The sequence below is a fragment of the Rissa tridactyla genome, chromosome 2, assembly GCF_028500815.1.
Source record: "Rissa tridactyla isolate bRisTri1 chromosome 2, bRisTri1.patW.cur.20221130, whole genome shotgun sequence".
Lineage (NCBI taxonomy): Eukaryota > Metazoa > Chordata > Aves > Charadriiformes > Laridae > Rissa > Rissa tridactyla.
This window is the reverse complement of record NC_071467.1, coordinates 157,379,180-157,393,994: the sequence shown is the minus strand read 5'-3', so window position 1 is coordinate 157,393,994 and position 14,815 is coordinate 157,379,180. Positions and strand designations below refer to the sequence as shown.

Here is a 14,815-nt window from a genome sequence, read left to right as displayed (position 1 = left end):
ATTGACCAGGCTGCAGGCAAAAATCCCTCTTGACGGGAAGCTGGGAGAAGCAACCCAGCCAGCTCCAGCACAAGATGCCGTCCCCCCTCCAGGCCTGGAAAAAGGCAGGTATATTGGTCACAAGGCTGAGGCGTACAGTATTTCAGAGCTTCTTTAAAATGACTTACAGATACGCTAGGAACTGTCCGTTTGCTTATTATGTGCTCTAACGAATAAAAATTATTAAATCCAGTCGAAGGGGTCTATTTGAACAGGTGACAGTATCTTCAGCACTTTTAATCACCCACCTTCACGAGCTTGATTCCTTTCACACCGTATGCCCGCTCTGAGTGCGTTACTTGGCAAGGAGGAGCCAGAATGCCAGGACTTCAGCGCTGCCCCTCCATGGGCAAGGGGCTGGTGCACACCAGCTATGACTGCTTTGCCTGCTAAAAGCAGTCAGGAGAAAAGGGTAAAGAGGGGGAAAGCAATTTCCAGTTCCTGCTGCTGGGATCAAGAAGGAGTGCGAAGAGCAATTGCCGAAGGGAGCAGGTCCCCAGCAGTCCGTACAAACCCCAGACCTTGAGTCAGTTCTCAGCATCAGCTGCCAGCACAAGACTGGAGATTATTTTAAACCACCTTGGACATGTTACTGCCTGATTTTCTTAGGCCAGCAGTAAATACAGGAGAGTCCAAAAATAAGACCTAAAAATTAAAATAAAGCCCAAGATAATTCTGGAAAAGTTCTGAAGGAGGGTGAGAGAAGTGGTCAGCTGATATAGATCTCTGTAAGGACTACCTAAGGAGCAGTCTACCCTGGGAAAAACAACGCTGTGACAGACAGAAACCATTAATTCTTTAATTATTTTTTTTTCTCTTGGGCCCTGTTGTGTTCACACTGATAAAAAACAAGAAAGACAGGTGTTAAAAAAGTTGTCCAGTAACAATATTCAACATTGACCTCAATTCCCTGAGGAAAAACTTAAAAGGTGTGAGGATTGCTGTGAAATTGCCAGTTTTCAGGCAGTTGTCCAAAACCCGGTCGAAAAGTAGCAGAACACCGAAATTCTATGCCAGGAATACTAGGGACACTTGACCAAATAAATGAGAATATTATACACGAAAAGACCAGATTCCATCTGACTCAGTATCTGATGCCAGTGGTCAGATACAAGAATGGTGCCATTTTATCTTTACATGAACCTCATGAAATTTATGAACCTCATGTTTCTAGGTTGGGATGATAATCTCAGCCGTGCGCTCTGTTGCCATGCACACTCGCTGCACTACAGCATAGGTAAAGGACAGACAGAGATCAGAAAGCAGTCCCTCATGCCTTACACACCGCAGCAAGAGTATTCCTTCTAAAAATAAATATATGAGAATATGGTATAATTCTACAAACAATTAGTTAATGTGATTATGCATATGCCTATTACTTATAAAAATATCTCTCTTTATAAAAAATATCCTGCTGAACTCTTGACTTCGGTGATATGTATTAGACTAGTTTGTATTTTAGAAATACATGGCAGGAAAACAGGCCACCTACTTCAAGACTTCCATGCCTTCTTTTAGATTTTCAAGTCTGAAAATACGTGCCGCTATAACAAGGGTAGGATTCATGTATCTAAATACAGCAAATCTTTTCTTCAAAATTTTCCACAGCCTCAGAGCTCAGACTATAAGGAGTTTTAAGAATACCTTTTCTTTTTTTTTTTTTTCTAAAAAGGACTATTTTTGTTAATGTCTATTATTCTGTCACACTTATTGCAGCTGAATTTCATCTACCATTGTGCTCGTTAATCCCTCAATGTATTTAAATCCATCTGGAATTTTTCTAAATCCTCCATAGTTCTTCCTAACAGAGACAATTTGCCCATGGGGTACCACTAATCTCTCTACACGCTGAGAAGCAGCAGTTCATGACGAATCTTTCTCTCCTATCTCATACCCAGGTCTTAATCCACAGTGACGCCCTGGCCCTTGCTCTGTGACTCACTCTCCTTAAAGTCGGCATGAAGAGCATCCCATTTATTTCCTGTTGATCTGAAGGGTAGGTAACAACTCGCAGTTTTGCTGCAACAGCAGCTTTTCTCCCGAGCGAGTCAGATGTATGTCATCAGAAGGTGCTTCACTCCTGAGGGTCTTCCAGGCACAGTGCTGCCACGAAGGAGAAGAGAGGGTCCCTGGCACTGCCTTCTGGAGGCCAAGGCTCAGTGGCCTTCACATATAAATAGCCAAGTTTTAAAATGTGAATAGCAGCTTATCATTGACGTGGTCTCAGAGTCAGTGATCACAGCATTTCTTCAGCTCAGAGAAGCTGAAAACTATACTAGGAAAGCTTTTATTTTAAGGACACAGTTAAATTTGTTTCCTTTTCTCTTTTTTTTTCTTCTTTTTTTTTCTGCTAAGATTAGTAAATATTTTAACAAGCAACATGATGGGAAATTCAGTTACTGAAGTATGAAATAGAAGGAATTTGAACCTCTTTGTGTGCAAATTTCAGTAGTAACTGGACTATGGAAGTGCTGCTGATGCCATCATTAAACAGATGTAGCTTTACCAAGGTTCTTCAAGAGATTTTCACTCCCTTCTTCCCACTGACTCCTACCTCCTGGGAATTTACAGGCTTGAGAGGTGGGTCCATGCAAACCTCATGAAGTTCAACTAGGCCAAGTGCAAGGTCCTGCACCTGGGTCACAGCAATCCCAAGCACAAATACAGGCTGGGTGGAGAATGGCTTGAGACCAGCCCTGAGGAGAAGGACTTGGAGGTGTTGGTGGATGAGAAGCTCAACATGAGCAGGCAATGTGCACTTCCAGCCTAGAAAGCCAAACTGCATCCTGGGCTGCATCAAAAGAAGTGTGGCCAGCAGGTCGAGGGAGGTGATTCTGCCCCTCTACTCTGCTCTGGTGAGACCCCACCTGGAGTACTGCACCCAGCTCTGGAGTCCTCAGCACAAGAAGGAACATGGACCTTTTGGAGCTTGTCCAGAGGAGGGCCACAAAGACGATCAGAGGGCTGGAGCACCTCTCCTAGGAGGACAGGCTGAGAGAGTTGGGGCTGTGCAGCCTGGAGAAGAGAAGGCTCCAGGGAGACCTTATAGCAGCCTTCCAGTACCTAAAGGGGGCCTACAGGAAGGATGGGGAGGGACTCTTCATCAGGGAGTGGAGCGATAGGATGAGGGAAGATGGTTTTAAACTGAAAGAGGGGAGATTTAGATTGGATATTGGGAAGAAATTCTTTACTGTGAGGGTGGTGAGGCACTGGCACAGGTTGCCCAGAGAAGCTGTGGATGCCCCATCCCTGGAAGTGTTCAAGGCCAGGCTGGATGGGGCTTTGAGCAGCCTGGTCTAGTGGGAGGTGTCCCTGCCCATGGCAGGGGGGTTGGAACTAGATGATCTTTAAGGTCCCTTCCAACCCAAACCATTGTATGATTCAATGAACTGGATTCACGGCACTTATCTACTACACCACCACCGCTCTTCTCTGACCTGAAAGGTCATTTACCCAACCTGGCTGAATTAGCTCCTAGCTACCAGCATCTGAGCCACGCGCACTGCAATCCAGAGGAAAGATGTTGCATTTGCCTGAGGAGGGAGTAAATAGTGCATGGTGTCCACTATACACACCCCATGGAAGAAGTCAGTGCTCCTGCCACCTTAGGTAGCACAGGGCGTGTCAGAGAATACATGGCAACATGACTCCCATTCTCAACAGGTTGGCAACCACTAGCATAAAGCTACGGAAGCCAGCCTTCTTCAACTCCTACTTCTTTTTCTAGATACAAAGGAAATTTCACTCATCACAAGAAAGATGCATATTATCCATACAATGGAGAAGAGACTGAGACATTAGAGTGGTTTGCTCCAGGTCACAAAGGAGGTAAGTGGGAGGCAAGGACTACTGGGAACACTTTAACATCAAAATAATTTATAGGATTACCATTAAATACTTTCTGAGCCTAACAAACCTAAAAAACCCAACATTTAGACACCAAAACAGTAGTTATTTCGCGTGTCTGGAAGCACCCCTGAGATCAACTCATCTGATAACCTATTATGAAAGTCCTGGGCACTGATTCTTCAAGTCCATGGCGTTACAACAGCCTGCCTTGTCTGTCTGAGTTTCAGTCTTTTGTCTGTGTTTCAGTGCAGTTTCATATATCTTGGAGCACATATCCCCACTAAAGACTTAGAGGAGGAATGCATTTCAGCACTAAACGGATTTAATTTCGTTGGAACATGGCATGTGCCTTAAATGTAGTTAAATAATGATTAATTTTGTAAATGGTTCACATTTATTCAGGATTCGTGAAAGCAACCAAATAACTTCTCAGCACAGAGCTACTCACGGGATTGTTTGAGAGCTGCCTGACTTCACAGCACTGTCATCCTAATCATTTTAAGGACGCTGCAATTTTATTGCAGTTTTGTCTTTCTATGTTTGTTTCCTCAAAGGCTTTATTAGCCATAAAACCTTTTTAAGCTTACTTCTGTTTTGACAGCTCAGCAAATTCCCACTTTCCGTAATTTTTTCCCCTCTTTTCCCACCACCAGTAAGTGTGAATTTAAACCTCTTAATACAGACAGATTCAAGTCCAGACCAATTTGTAACACAGATGACACTTCGTAAAAATCAATGGCAGTGGTCAGGCTATGAAGGTCAGAGGAGATAACGGCATCATGGAAACACGAGAGTGACAGAGAAGTCGAGAAGGAGCAACTCTCCAGAGTTATAATGGAAGTGTGACACCGTGCCAGCCTGTACTTGCATTACTTCAAACACGCACTACCTCCAGCTGTGTTAATAGCAACAAATTCGTACAGATGCTTTGTCGCTAGCAGAAGCATGGAAATAATGGCAATAATCTGTGCCATAATTGTGATGTCTTCCTTTCCAAGACTGAAAAGGACCCCACCAAAGTACTCCCTAATGCATTTTAAGCTCAATGTTAGAAACAGCTCTGGAGTCCACCTGCCATGAACCCTGAATCTCTGATGCAAAAAAACCTTGAAAATGCTAAATCTTTCTTTCATATCAAATTACTCTTTCATACAAGTAATTAATAAATGAGATTGAGGACAATAAGCATTTTAATGCACTTCAAACTTTTCATCCTTTCCTTTCTTTCATATCTTCCCTCTTCCTTCAAGGCAGCTAAAAGCCCGGACCAGTTTATAATGCAAATGGTTTAAATTAAAAATGACAAAGAATATCCAACAACCTACTATTAAAAGAAAGAAGTTAAAGAAACAAAAACATTTCTTTGAGAGATCCAAAGTTTAAAGATTTTAAAACTGATGTTTTATAAAAATCATTCTCCAAACTATTAAGAAATTTACTCTAAATTAATTTCTATAGCAGATATACCTAATCTTTAGATTGTGACATACCTTCTTCAAACAAGTGCCAGTGGAAAGCCAGAATATATACTTCAAAGAAAAATTAAAATATCTTCTCTGTTCTGATTTATTCTCTGTGTTCTGAATTAGTCCTCGCTGATTTTCTACTTATGACATTTCATTTGCGTGAAATACAAATGATTTAGAGTGAGATTAAAATTGCTTCATTCTAATTGTTAGTGGTCAGGCATTTACATTGTGTAGATGCTGAGTTAAGAAATTCCAAAAAATTTGCAGGTGTAAAATTAAATGATGGCATTTTTATATCTGAGCTTCCCAGGACTGGGCAGAACAGCACTGATGAAAAAGTACTGGCAGATAATATACTGCATTATGATTCAGTTTTCTGCATTCCCAGGAATCCTGATCTTTGGTTTTCCCCTTCTCACTCATTTCAAAAGCTTAAATTTCATCACTCTTTGTAATGAACTACATGTTAATTACCCGAAAAAAACTGTGATACACTAAAAGTATTGACCATATGGTATGGTGAGATATTGCAGCATCTGAGGGTTTTAATGACTACCACTGTTTATAAAAACAAAGCACAGCTCCCAGCCACATCCCTAATTTGGGAATATATAATGTGCAGCCTCGGTGACTAAAGGCCTATAGCCTTGGGACAGCGGAATAACCTGAACCTGCCCACAGAGAGGTTGTGGAGCACCTGCACCGGCTGCTCTCCTGAAAGAGCTGGCATCTGATACTCAAACAAGGGACGCTAACATGGCACAGAAGGCACGGAAAGATAGAAATGGGAACGTCTGGGAATGTCTGTTCTCAGAAATGAGGCCAACAGCCATCTCTGTTCAGCTACACGGAGAGTTACAAATGTGAGCTAATCCTTGTGGCACTATTGGGGACTTCAGACATGGTCCTACAATTACCTGTTGCCTTTCATTGTTCAAGGGACTCAAGTGATTCCTTGCCATTACTGTTGCTGGTGTGACAGATCGCCTGGTCACCAGCTAAACCAATTCAAAATTTTGCTCTGGATGTTCCTCTAGAGGTAAAAATGAAGAGCTGGTCATGACAGAAAGTAGAGGAAAACATCTGGGGAAGTGAAGCCCTAAGGGGAGGGAAAGATCGACCCCTGGAAGGACTCTTCTCTTGCAAAGTGATCTACATCAGCAGGTGAGAATCTTATTGCAGGATAATATATTTCAACAGATTTTGGAAGCACAAAAGCTGAGGACAACAGAAGTAGAACAGACTATCATCTTATCTCTGCACATACAACGGATAAGAAGTTCAAAATATTCAAAGCTGAACTCTTGTATTGAAAAAAATACAGTAAATATTGCTCTCTGGCAAAGCTATAGTAACTACTGTTTTTCTCTTATTTTCTTGTGCAAGAATAAGAGGCATGAAGCATCATTTTCCTATGGGAATATATAATATCAGAATTAAGGCACTGAAGTAATAATGTGGGGGATATGATCTCTGCCACTTCCTCGGTATCACAAAGAATCTGGCGGATTAAGAGGGGAAAATGGTTTTATGCCTAGAAAACTCTAGGGAGGGTGAATAATTACATGGGAAGAGTTACCCAAAGAAGATTCTGGATTTGGGTCTCTCCACCAGTTATGGTGCTGAGACACAATGACAGGATTTTCTCTACTGGATAAATTCATAGGCAAGTATTTTCCTATGTATTATTTAGGTAGGGGCTCAAGCCGTGTTATCAGAAGTAAAACTTTTGGCTTTAAAATTAATGATGGATATTTATGGAACTTATTTATACAAGGGCAGAGACTGCTAGGGAAAGTGACAAAGTGAGGGATAAAAATTTTACATTTAACCTCCTATTTAATCTGAGCAATGCTGTCCCTTGCTGATTTTAACGGACTTTAGTAGCAAGAGCTTTTCTGTTTTATGTATGTTTGTAATTTCTTTTAGTTTTTTAAGCTAGTTGTTGAAGTTAAGCGAAGAATATGCACAAATCTTTTTCACTTGATAAATTTCACTTGCAGGTAGAATAACAATTTCAACACTGAGATATGCAGAGAAGGTCAAATCAGTGTTTCTGTTTATATATATGTATTAAGGGCCAAGAACATTTTGTTATTATTTTCTGTAAAAGAGCTGAAAAGCCTCGTGGAATGCAAACTCTCAGCTTCTAAGAAAATCAAGACCTTCCAGTACCAAAGAACAATAAAACCTATCAGCCCTGTTTCCTTGCTGTAAACATTGTAATTCATTTTCTCTTATTTATTTTAAATTTCATTTTTAAATGCAATTAAAATGCACTAAATATTTTAACCTGGTAGGGGAAATAAATAACGAAAAATCATAAAAATACAATGCTTTAATGACTTGCCTAGGAAAACAGAAAACTTGGGGAATAAACCAAGAGTTCTGTACAACCCAGCTTCAGGGTCCTAACCTGTACGCCATCCTGTGGAAATTAATCGTTATATACAAAGCAGTATCATTTATCACCTTTGCAAAGGTGGAGAAATAATATCAAGCAATTGGAATTAACCTAACCTTTCAGCACGTTAAATGGGCCAGACTAATCATATTCCATAGCAATTTTATACTATGAACACAAGATCCATTTTCAGCTTTTTCACAGCATCTAAGCAGAATACCAGCTACCTCAAATTAAATGCGTAGAATGGCACGTATGCTCCAATTAAGTTAACAAGTTGTGAACAGATTTACAGCCTATATAATCTTACATAGACTGTCTGGAATTGAGAGTTAACATATGACAAAACACGAAAAATCCAGGAATTGACTAATACAAGAATGCCAGAAGTTGGCTCACAAGGGCTGCCATGAGCTGTCTGTGATCTTGTGTTGATATGAAAAGATTCAAGCACACGCATCATGATAAATCACAAAACAGGACAAGTTCCTCTGCATTGGGTGTCCAAGCAGGACTTCAGAAAATCATGATGACTTTAAAGCTTGAAAGACTATGATAAGCAGTGAAAAGAGATGAAATTTCTACCCTCAAACTAGGATTTTTGTTAGTGCATTTAAGTCTAACTACCCAATCTCACGTTTAAGAAATTGCACACCAGCTTGACTGTTTAAGCTGCTGAGCATGCAGCAGCTTGCATTTAGTTTTATTGGAGGTGGCAAGAACTACATGTTCTGGAAAGTCAGGCTTTGGGTTTCCTCATGAGGGACTCAGGAGGCTAAACATTCTTTAAATGTTTTGGCTGTGGGATCTTGGCCCTCAGCTTAGAGCATATTCTGCCAGACAAATGGGACTGCTGGCATTATTTCCAACTAAAAAATAGTTTTCCATACTTGAAGAAGAAGAAGTTCAGAGAATATGAAGAGTTCTTTGGTCCTAGGTGAAGACTCCTCTGATTTGAGAGCTCACTTTGATGTATCCCCACTACAATGGAGATGTGTTTTATAACAACTGCCAAAGTAGCATACAAACGAAAACAACATCCTGTACATAACTTCGTTCTGTAAGATTGCTTTAGAATTTCAGAGCTAAAATTAGTAGAAACAGTTCAAAGCAGTTATACTGAGAAAGAAACAAGCCTCTTTCACACAAATCCTACAGTGGTAGAATACCAATTTTTTGAAGGAGAAAAGAGTAAACAAAGTAAATCACCCAATTTGATTGGTTTCTCAGCATAATAAAGTGCTGAAGCAGCACAGTGGCGGATTTGCTGGACAATTTTCTACACTGAAACTGTCAATTCATTCCAAAGCTTAGAGCTGATGGATATTATGGATTGGTATGGATTGCACTGCTCCAACCATCTGAAAGGTCACTTGACAAACACAGCAGGAGTGACCTATTGTTCTTGCCATTGACAATCAGCCTGCCATTTTGACAAGTCTTTAAACTATCACAAATCTTTTCTTCAAGTATTACATGGAAATGTTTATCTTTGCTTTGTGGCACAATTAAAAGCTGGCATCTTAGGAGTTCACTGAAGCAGTCTTAATATCTCCTTGGGTCAGACTTGCAAAGCCATAGAAGCCTGAGAATCTAATAGTGAATGGATCACCCCTGACATCTGTCAACTATACCACCGAGCATAATCTTTTCAGTTCCATTTTCAGATCAAAAGGTGAAAAGAACTCAAGCTATTATCCCCAGTGTACAAATATGTTGCACTACTTCCTTTCTCACCAAAAGACCACTGTTTCAGATGTAAAAATGAAGCTTCGTTGCTCCAAAAAATCATGGCAAACAAAAATTGATGGATTGAAACCATGTCCTGTTGCTTTATGGAGGAAGAAGTAAAACATACAAAGACAGTAGTATTGGAAAATAAATACCTTTCATATTGGCTTGATAAATAAGCACTGTTCACATTTTGGCATTTCATTTTGTGTGCACAAGTTAAGAGCGGATTAAAAAAACCCACCTAAATCGTATTTTTAAGTTTATAATCTTAAATGTGCTAATTGCTGCAAGAAAGATACTTCACATATGAATTTGTCTAACACCCAGGCTGTTAGAAAGATATATTTTATGACTACCTTGAGCTCCATCTTCTTCTCTATTCAAAATAGAGAACTTTAAAGAAGCGTAAAGATCTAAACACAAAATATCAAAGATCAGTTGTGAAACCAATTTCCTGAGTACTGACAGACTACAATCACCTCCCAACCAGGAGTGATTTTAGACTGACATAGATTAAAGATCTGACTAGGGATAGATCTGCCCCTTTACTTCACTGTATGAATGTAACACGCATGTAAAGTTATATATAAATGTGTAGCATACACCTAAGCCATTTATTAATATTATTTATTTACTGCAAACAGTCAGTTTTTCAGTACAAAAACTTAGTGATGCAGGAAGCTTACTAAAGAAATGTTCCTTAAATGGACAGTAAAATTTCTCTTCTGTGCAGTGATAGTTAAAAAACATCCCTTTATCCTCTCTCTCCCAAGTAAAAACACAATTACAGCAACATTCATAAAACCAAGTCCTTACTGGAACTCTCGGCTACACTGATCCAATTGCTCTCTAAGGCCACTTTATGTACTAAAGAAATGGTTGTGGGAAACACTAGTACATAACAGATCCTTCAACTGCTGTAGAAAGTATTTCACTGTTCCTATAAAGTAGACAAGTCCATTTTTAGCATGTGGAATTTCCTGAGCAGGTTTTGTTACTCTTATAAAATTCCAGAATATATACGTTGGGGTTTTTTTGCAAAATATGGGATTTTCATTTTACTCTTACATTTCAGATAGACCTATTCAAACCAAACAAGTTTAACAACAACAACAACAAATAAACCGGTATATTTTGGAGTATGAAATTCTGAGGAGGGTCAAATCTCTGAAGAGTTATAAGTCACTGGCTAAGAACTCTGAACCAAAATCTGTTTGCTGCAGATCAAATACAACATAATCCTGGTACAAAAGGAATTTTTCTTTAGTTCAACTGAATCAGCTAATTCTCATTAAAAATTAACTCATTCCAGATTAGGAATGGAAAACAAGCATGAAAGCTTACTCTTGTCTCTACAGTGACTTTGGAGAAGATGCTAGTTGTACTCAAAGTGTTAAAAATGTAGTGAGGACTTATCATTATAGTACGTGCCTTGCGTAATGAGCATCACACAAAGCCAAACACCATTAAAAACTAAAACTGTTTTGATAAACATATTTTTGAATTGAAACCATTTGAAGTCATTTCATCTAACTCATTGCAAATGTTTTCTCATCATTTCTGAGCATTTTTAACAACAACCCAATGTTTATTTAAAAGCATATTGCCCAAAAGTTACTAAAATTGTGATAATCTAATATATAAGAAAAGTACTTTTTTGTCTCTCTGGTAGTGAAAATGATAAAGAAGCTGAACAAAACTATGCTAAATTGTATTTGTGTATACGGAGTCATCTAGGATCAAGAACCTTTGGACAAATTACCCTCATCAGCAAGTTTCATTGAATAATAATAGACACAATTTGGGGAAAACCCATCAGCAAGGAACTAGCTAGAGAGAAAACCAGGTAAGATGACACAGTGAAGAATCTACATGCTGTGAAGACGGAAAGTCAGAGCGTCTCCCATTCCATAGAGCTGTGAAAGCTCTAAGCTTTTAGAGAATTTATGAGCCAAATAAGTCTGGATGGTCAAGGGAGATGGTGTCGTTAAGACACTGTTGAATATAAAGCTGCCTGCCAGACTGATGTGAGTTAAAAGGCCCTGGGGAAGCAGCACTGAGCTGGGTTAAAACTGGCTTCTACTGCTTCACAACAGCATTCATAGGCAGGAACCAGGAGGTGTGGTTAAACCAGGGAATACCATCAATTTCTGGTAGACTGTTTTCAAAAACACAGAATGAGACTCCTGCATGTCCGCTTGACAAAAAGCAAACAGAAATGTAACCTACCTGAAGGACTAAGGTATGACCTAGACAAAAAAATGGTAGAATACTCTGTAATAACTAGCTCTCTCCTGGAGCAGGTTCTTGAGAATAGTGAGCCTGCCACAGGAACCAGTCAACAAAAATAAATGTTACAGGAAAACAACTGAAAAGTGTAATCGCAGAAGCAGTTTAAAACTGGTTAATTAAATCCAAAGCACTTGGTCATTAAATAATGATTAACAGTGGTTATTGACACACAGACATGTTAACAGAAGCATAAGGACCTCAAATCATTTGTGACTTTCCTTAAAGCAAGTACTCCAAAACTCCCAAAAGGTCTTTTCTAAACACTAGAGATGGGTTTCTTTAGAAAGTGAAATAAATTTAATACTATGATGGTAAAAATAAAACTCAGAATGAGACATGATAGCAATGCAAGGATACGTTAACATAACTCTCATCCCTACTATGTCCTCACGAGGTGAGCCCTTTCCTTCAACATCTTTGATTCCGGTAACTAACTTCTATTTTCTGCAGGGTAACCTCTGAGTCCTTACGAAATATATTCCTTCCATTATCTCTGAGGAGCAAGTGTTTGCTCCCTACTTTTTGAGAGGCCTCTGTCTGTCTGTCTCTGATGTTTGCAGGCTTCTGAGCCTCAGCTTCCACTCTCCTCTCTTCTGTCTGTCCCTCCATGCACTGTATAAATCTCTTCCCCCCAAAATGGCATCCTTTCTTCGTGATCCCATCTTTCTCAAGTGGCATCGCCCCTGGGAGAAGGTGAACAAGAAGCTGGCATCTGATACCCAGCCACATGCATTTCAAAGCAACACAGTAAAACCAAGAATCCACCACAATCCTATTGCTTTCAATCCCATTAATAAGTTTGAGAGGGTCAAAAGAATCAATCCATGCTACAGAAGTGTCTGTCTCAGTTTCTCTATAATGCTGGGCAGAGATTTGTAAACTCATCCCAAAAATTCCTAATTTCTCACAGAAGATGAGTCAGGATTACTAACCAAATATAACATTGTTCTCACAGAGTACGGGGGGAGGATGTAAAAGTGCCCAGATTGTTCTAAACTCTGAAATGTTCCTATAATAAACTGTGTATCACTAGGGGAAGAAAAGCTGTCTTTTGCAAGTATAGTATTAAATGTCAAATTCATTAGTGACATGACCTGAAATCATCAGGTCTTCCTTTCTAAACTAGCTGCATATGTGATGTTTGGATTCCTATACATGTTATTTTCAGATCAAAATGAAACCACAGAGAAAACATTTTGCTTTATTATTGTGTGTCATTTTTTGAAAGAATGACTCGGGCATTGATATTTAGGCTACTTTCAAGTCAAATATTTAAAGCCCACATCCTAACCATAAGCACACTTACTGACATATTGGAAGGTCACTGGAACATGAGAAGATAGAGAGAGGTCTAAGCAAAAGACCTGCAAACTAAATATCTTCCGCATTGGAGGAAAGGCAACTGTAAGAAAATGGAACTGTTTTCTTATATTTTCATCAAAGTACTGAACAGGTTCCAAACAGTTTCAGATCTATTAAAAATCATGCCTGTGGCATTTTCCTCTTGTACATTCATATTTCATTAGGTGCAATGACTTTATCTTTTCTCCAGTTAAAAATGCCATTCAAATTGGCTGCCGTACTTACTCTTTCACTGTGACAATATAGCCGTATCCTTTCTCCTCAGAAGATTTCACTTCAAGCTGTAAGCCTTGTCCCATATTTTTCTGAGGCAGTTCATAGGAGTTTCCATCCTGCATTAAAGCATTCTTAATCCCGTAGCGGGTCTCACTCTGGTCTTTGGAGTCGGATTCACTGTTCTTTGCAGCTGTCAGTTCCCTTGAGAAAGTCTCACTCTTTACATTTTCCACACCAGCATTTATTTCTTCTGAGGAAGAGTCAGTGTCTTCAGATTTCTTCATTTCTGTCTTAGTAGATTCTGCAGGTATAAGGTCTTTAGGCATACTTTCAGGTAATGCATTTTCATTCAAGAAGTTGAGTAGTTTTGCAGTGTTCTCCTGTATTAAAAGAATATTATTATTTTTAAAACTAAACTAAAAACAGGGATGTTATACTGAACCAAACCTGGATATAATCTTTCAAACTCTTATTGATATGGCAGAGTCTATTCATACAAATATCGCGTGGTCATTTTCTTGATTTCTGTATGCTGCCAGACTATGTAAGAACATAACGTTTATTCAGTAATAATAAAAAGAGCATTAAATTATGCCACTGTATTTCTCAATAGTTTTAATAAGGGCAAAGAAATTCTATAGTTAACAGTTCTTCAAATATTACGGAATCTAGATAGCCTTTCCTCTGACTTGAACAGCTAGAAGAAAATGCTGATGGTATTTTCATAGTGTTCATTTTCATGTGTCTGTGTGTTTAAGTATCGATGAGAATAAAATATTTTATCAAATAAGTTAATGAAAAGGAGAAATAATAGAAGTATTCATCAGTATGCCTAAGTGTTGGGACTGGAAACGTGTTCAGCCTGGGTCTCACAAGTCGTACTGCAGGAGAGGGAACAGATATTATATGACAAATTATGTTTCGCTTATTCATCTCTAGAAATTGTGACAAACTGTTTGCAAGTGATCCACTAAGCTAAACATTCGATCACAGAAAAAAATCTGCCTAATAAATCGAAACAATAAACAAATGAGCAAAAGTCAAAACACACACCTGGAACAATTTGTTAGCTAGTTTCATTATATAAGTTTATTGCAGCCAAGCATTTGGGAGGAAATGATGGCTAATGGGCACTTTGTGCTCTGTGTCACAATATATTCTTTTGTATCACATCCCCTATTCAAGCTGTCACTAAGAAATCTGTACATGGGATCCTCTGTAAGTCTATTGTCAATCCAGCGCTTCATTCCTTGAAGTATTTCATGTGGATGGTTAAAGCTCCTGGCAAATTGGCTGCTTGTGTGTTTTCCTTGCTTGGTAGAAGTGCAGCTACTAAAGAGATTTTACTGGGAACATGAAAGGGTTTGCCCGTTTATGAGTCTTGCAGTGTTAGCTTCTGACAGAGTATATAGTAGGAGAAGTTTCACGGCAGTTTTTAAAAAAAATTTCT

At 39.1% G+C, this 14,815-nt stretch overlaps 1 protein-coding gene across 1 annotated transcript in view; it reads right to left on the bottom strand.

Annotated features, from left to right (window-relative positions):
• Positions 1-14,815, bottom strand: part of PTPRN2 (protein tyrosine phosphatase receptor type N2) — a 663,063-nt gene that overhangs the window by 383,959 nt on the left and 264,289 nt on the right. Inside the window, exon 12 of the mRNA XM_054190602.1 lies at positions 13,375-13,745. Coding sequence (XP_054046577.1) covers positions 13,375-13,745 — 371 coding nt within the window. The remainder of the gene's footprint in view (positions 1-13,374; positions 13,746-14,815) is intronic.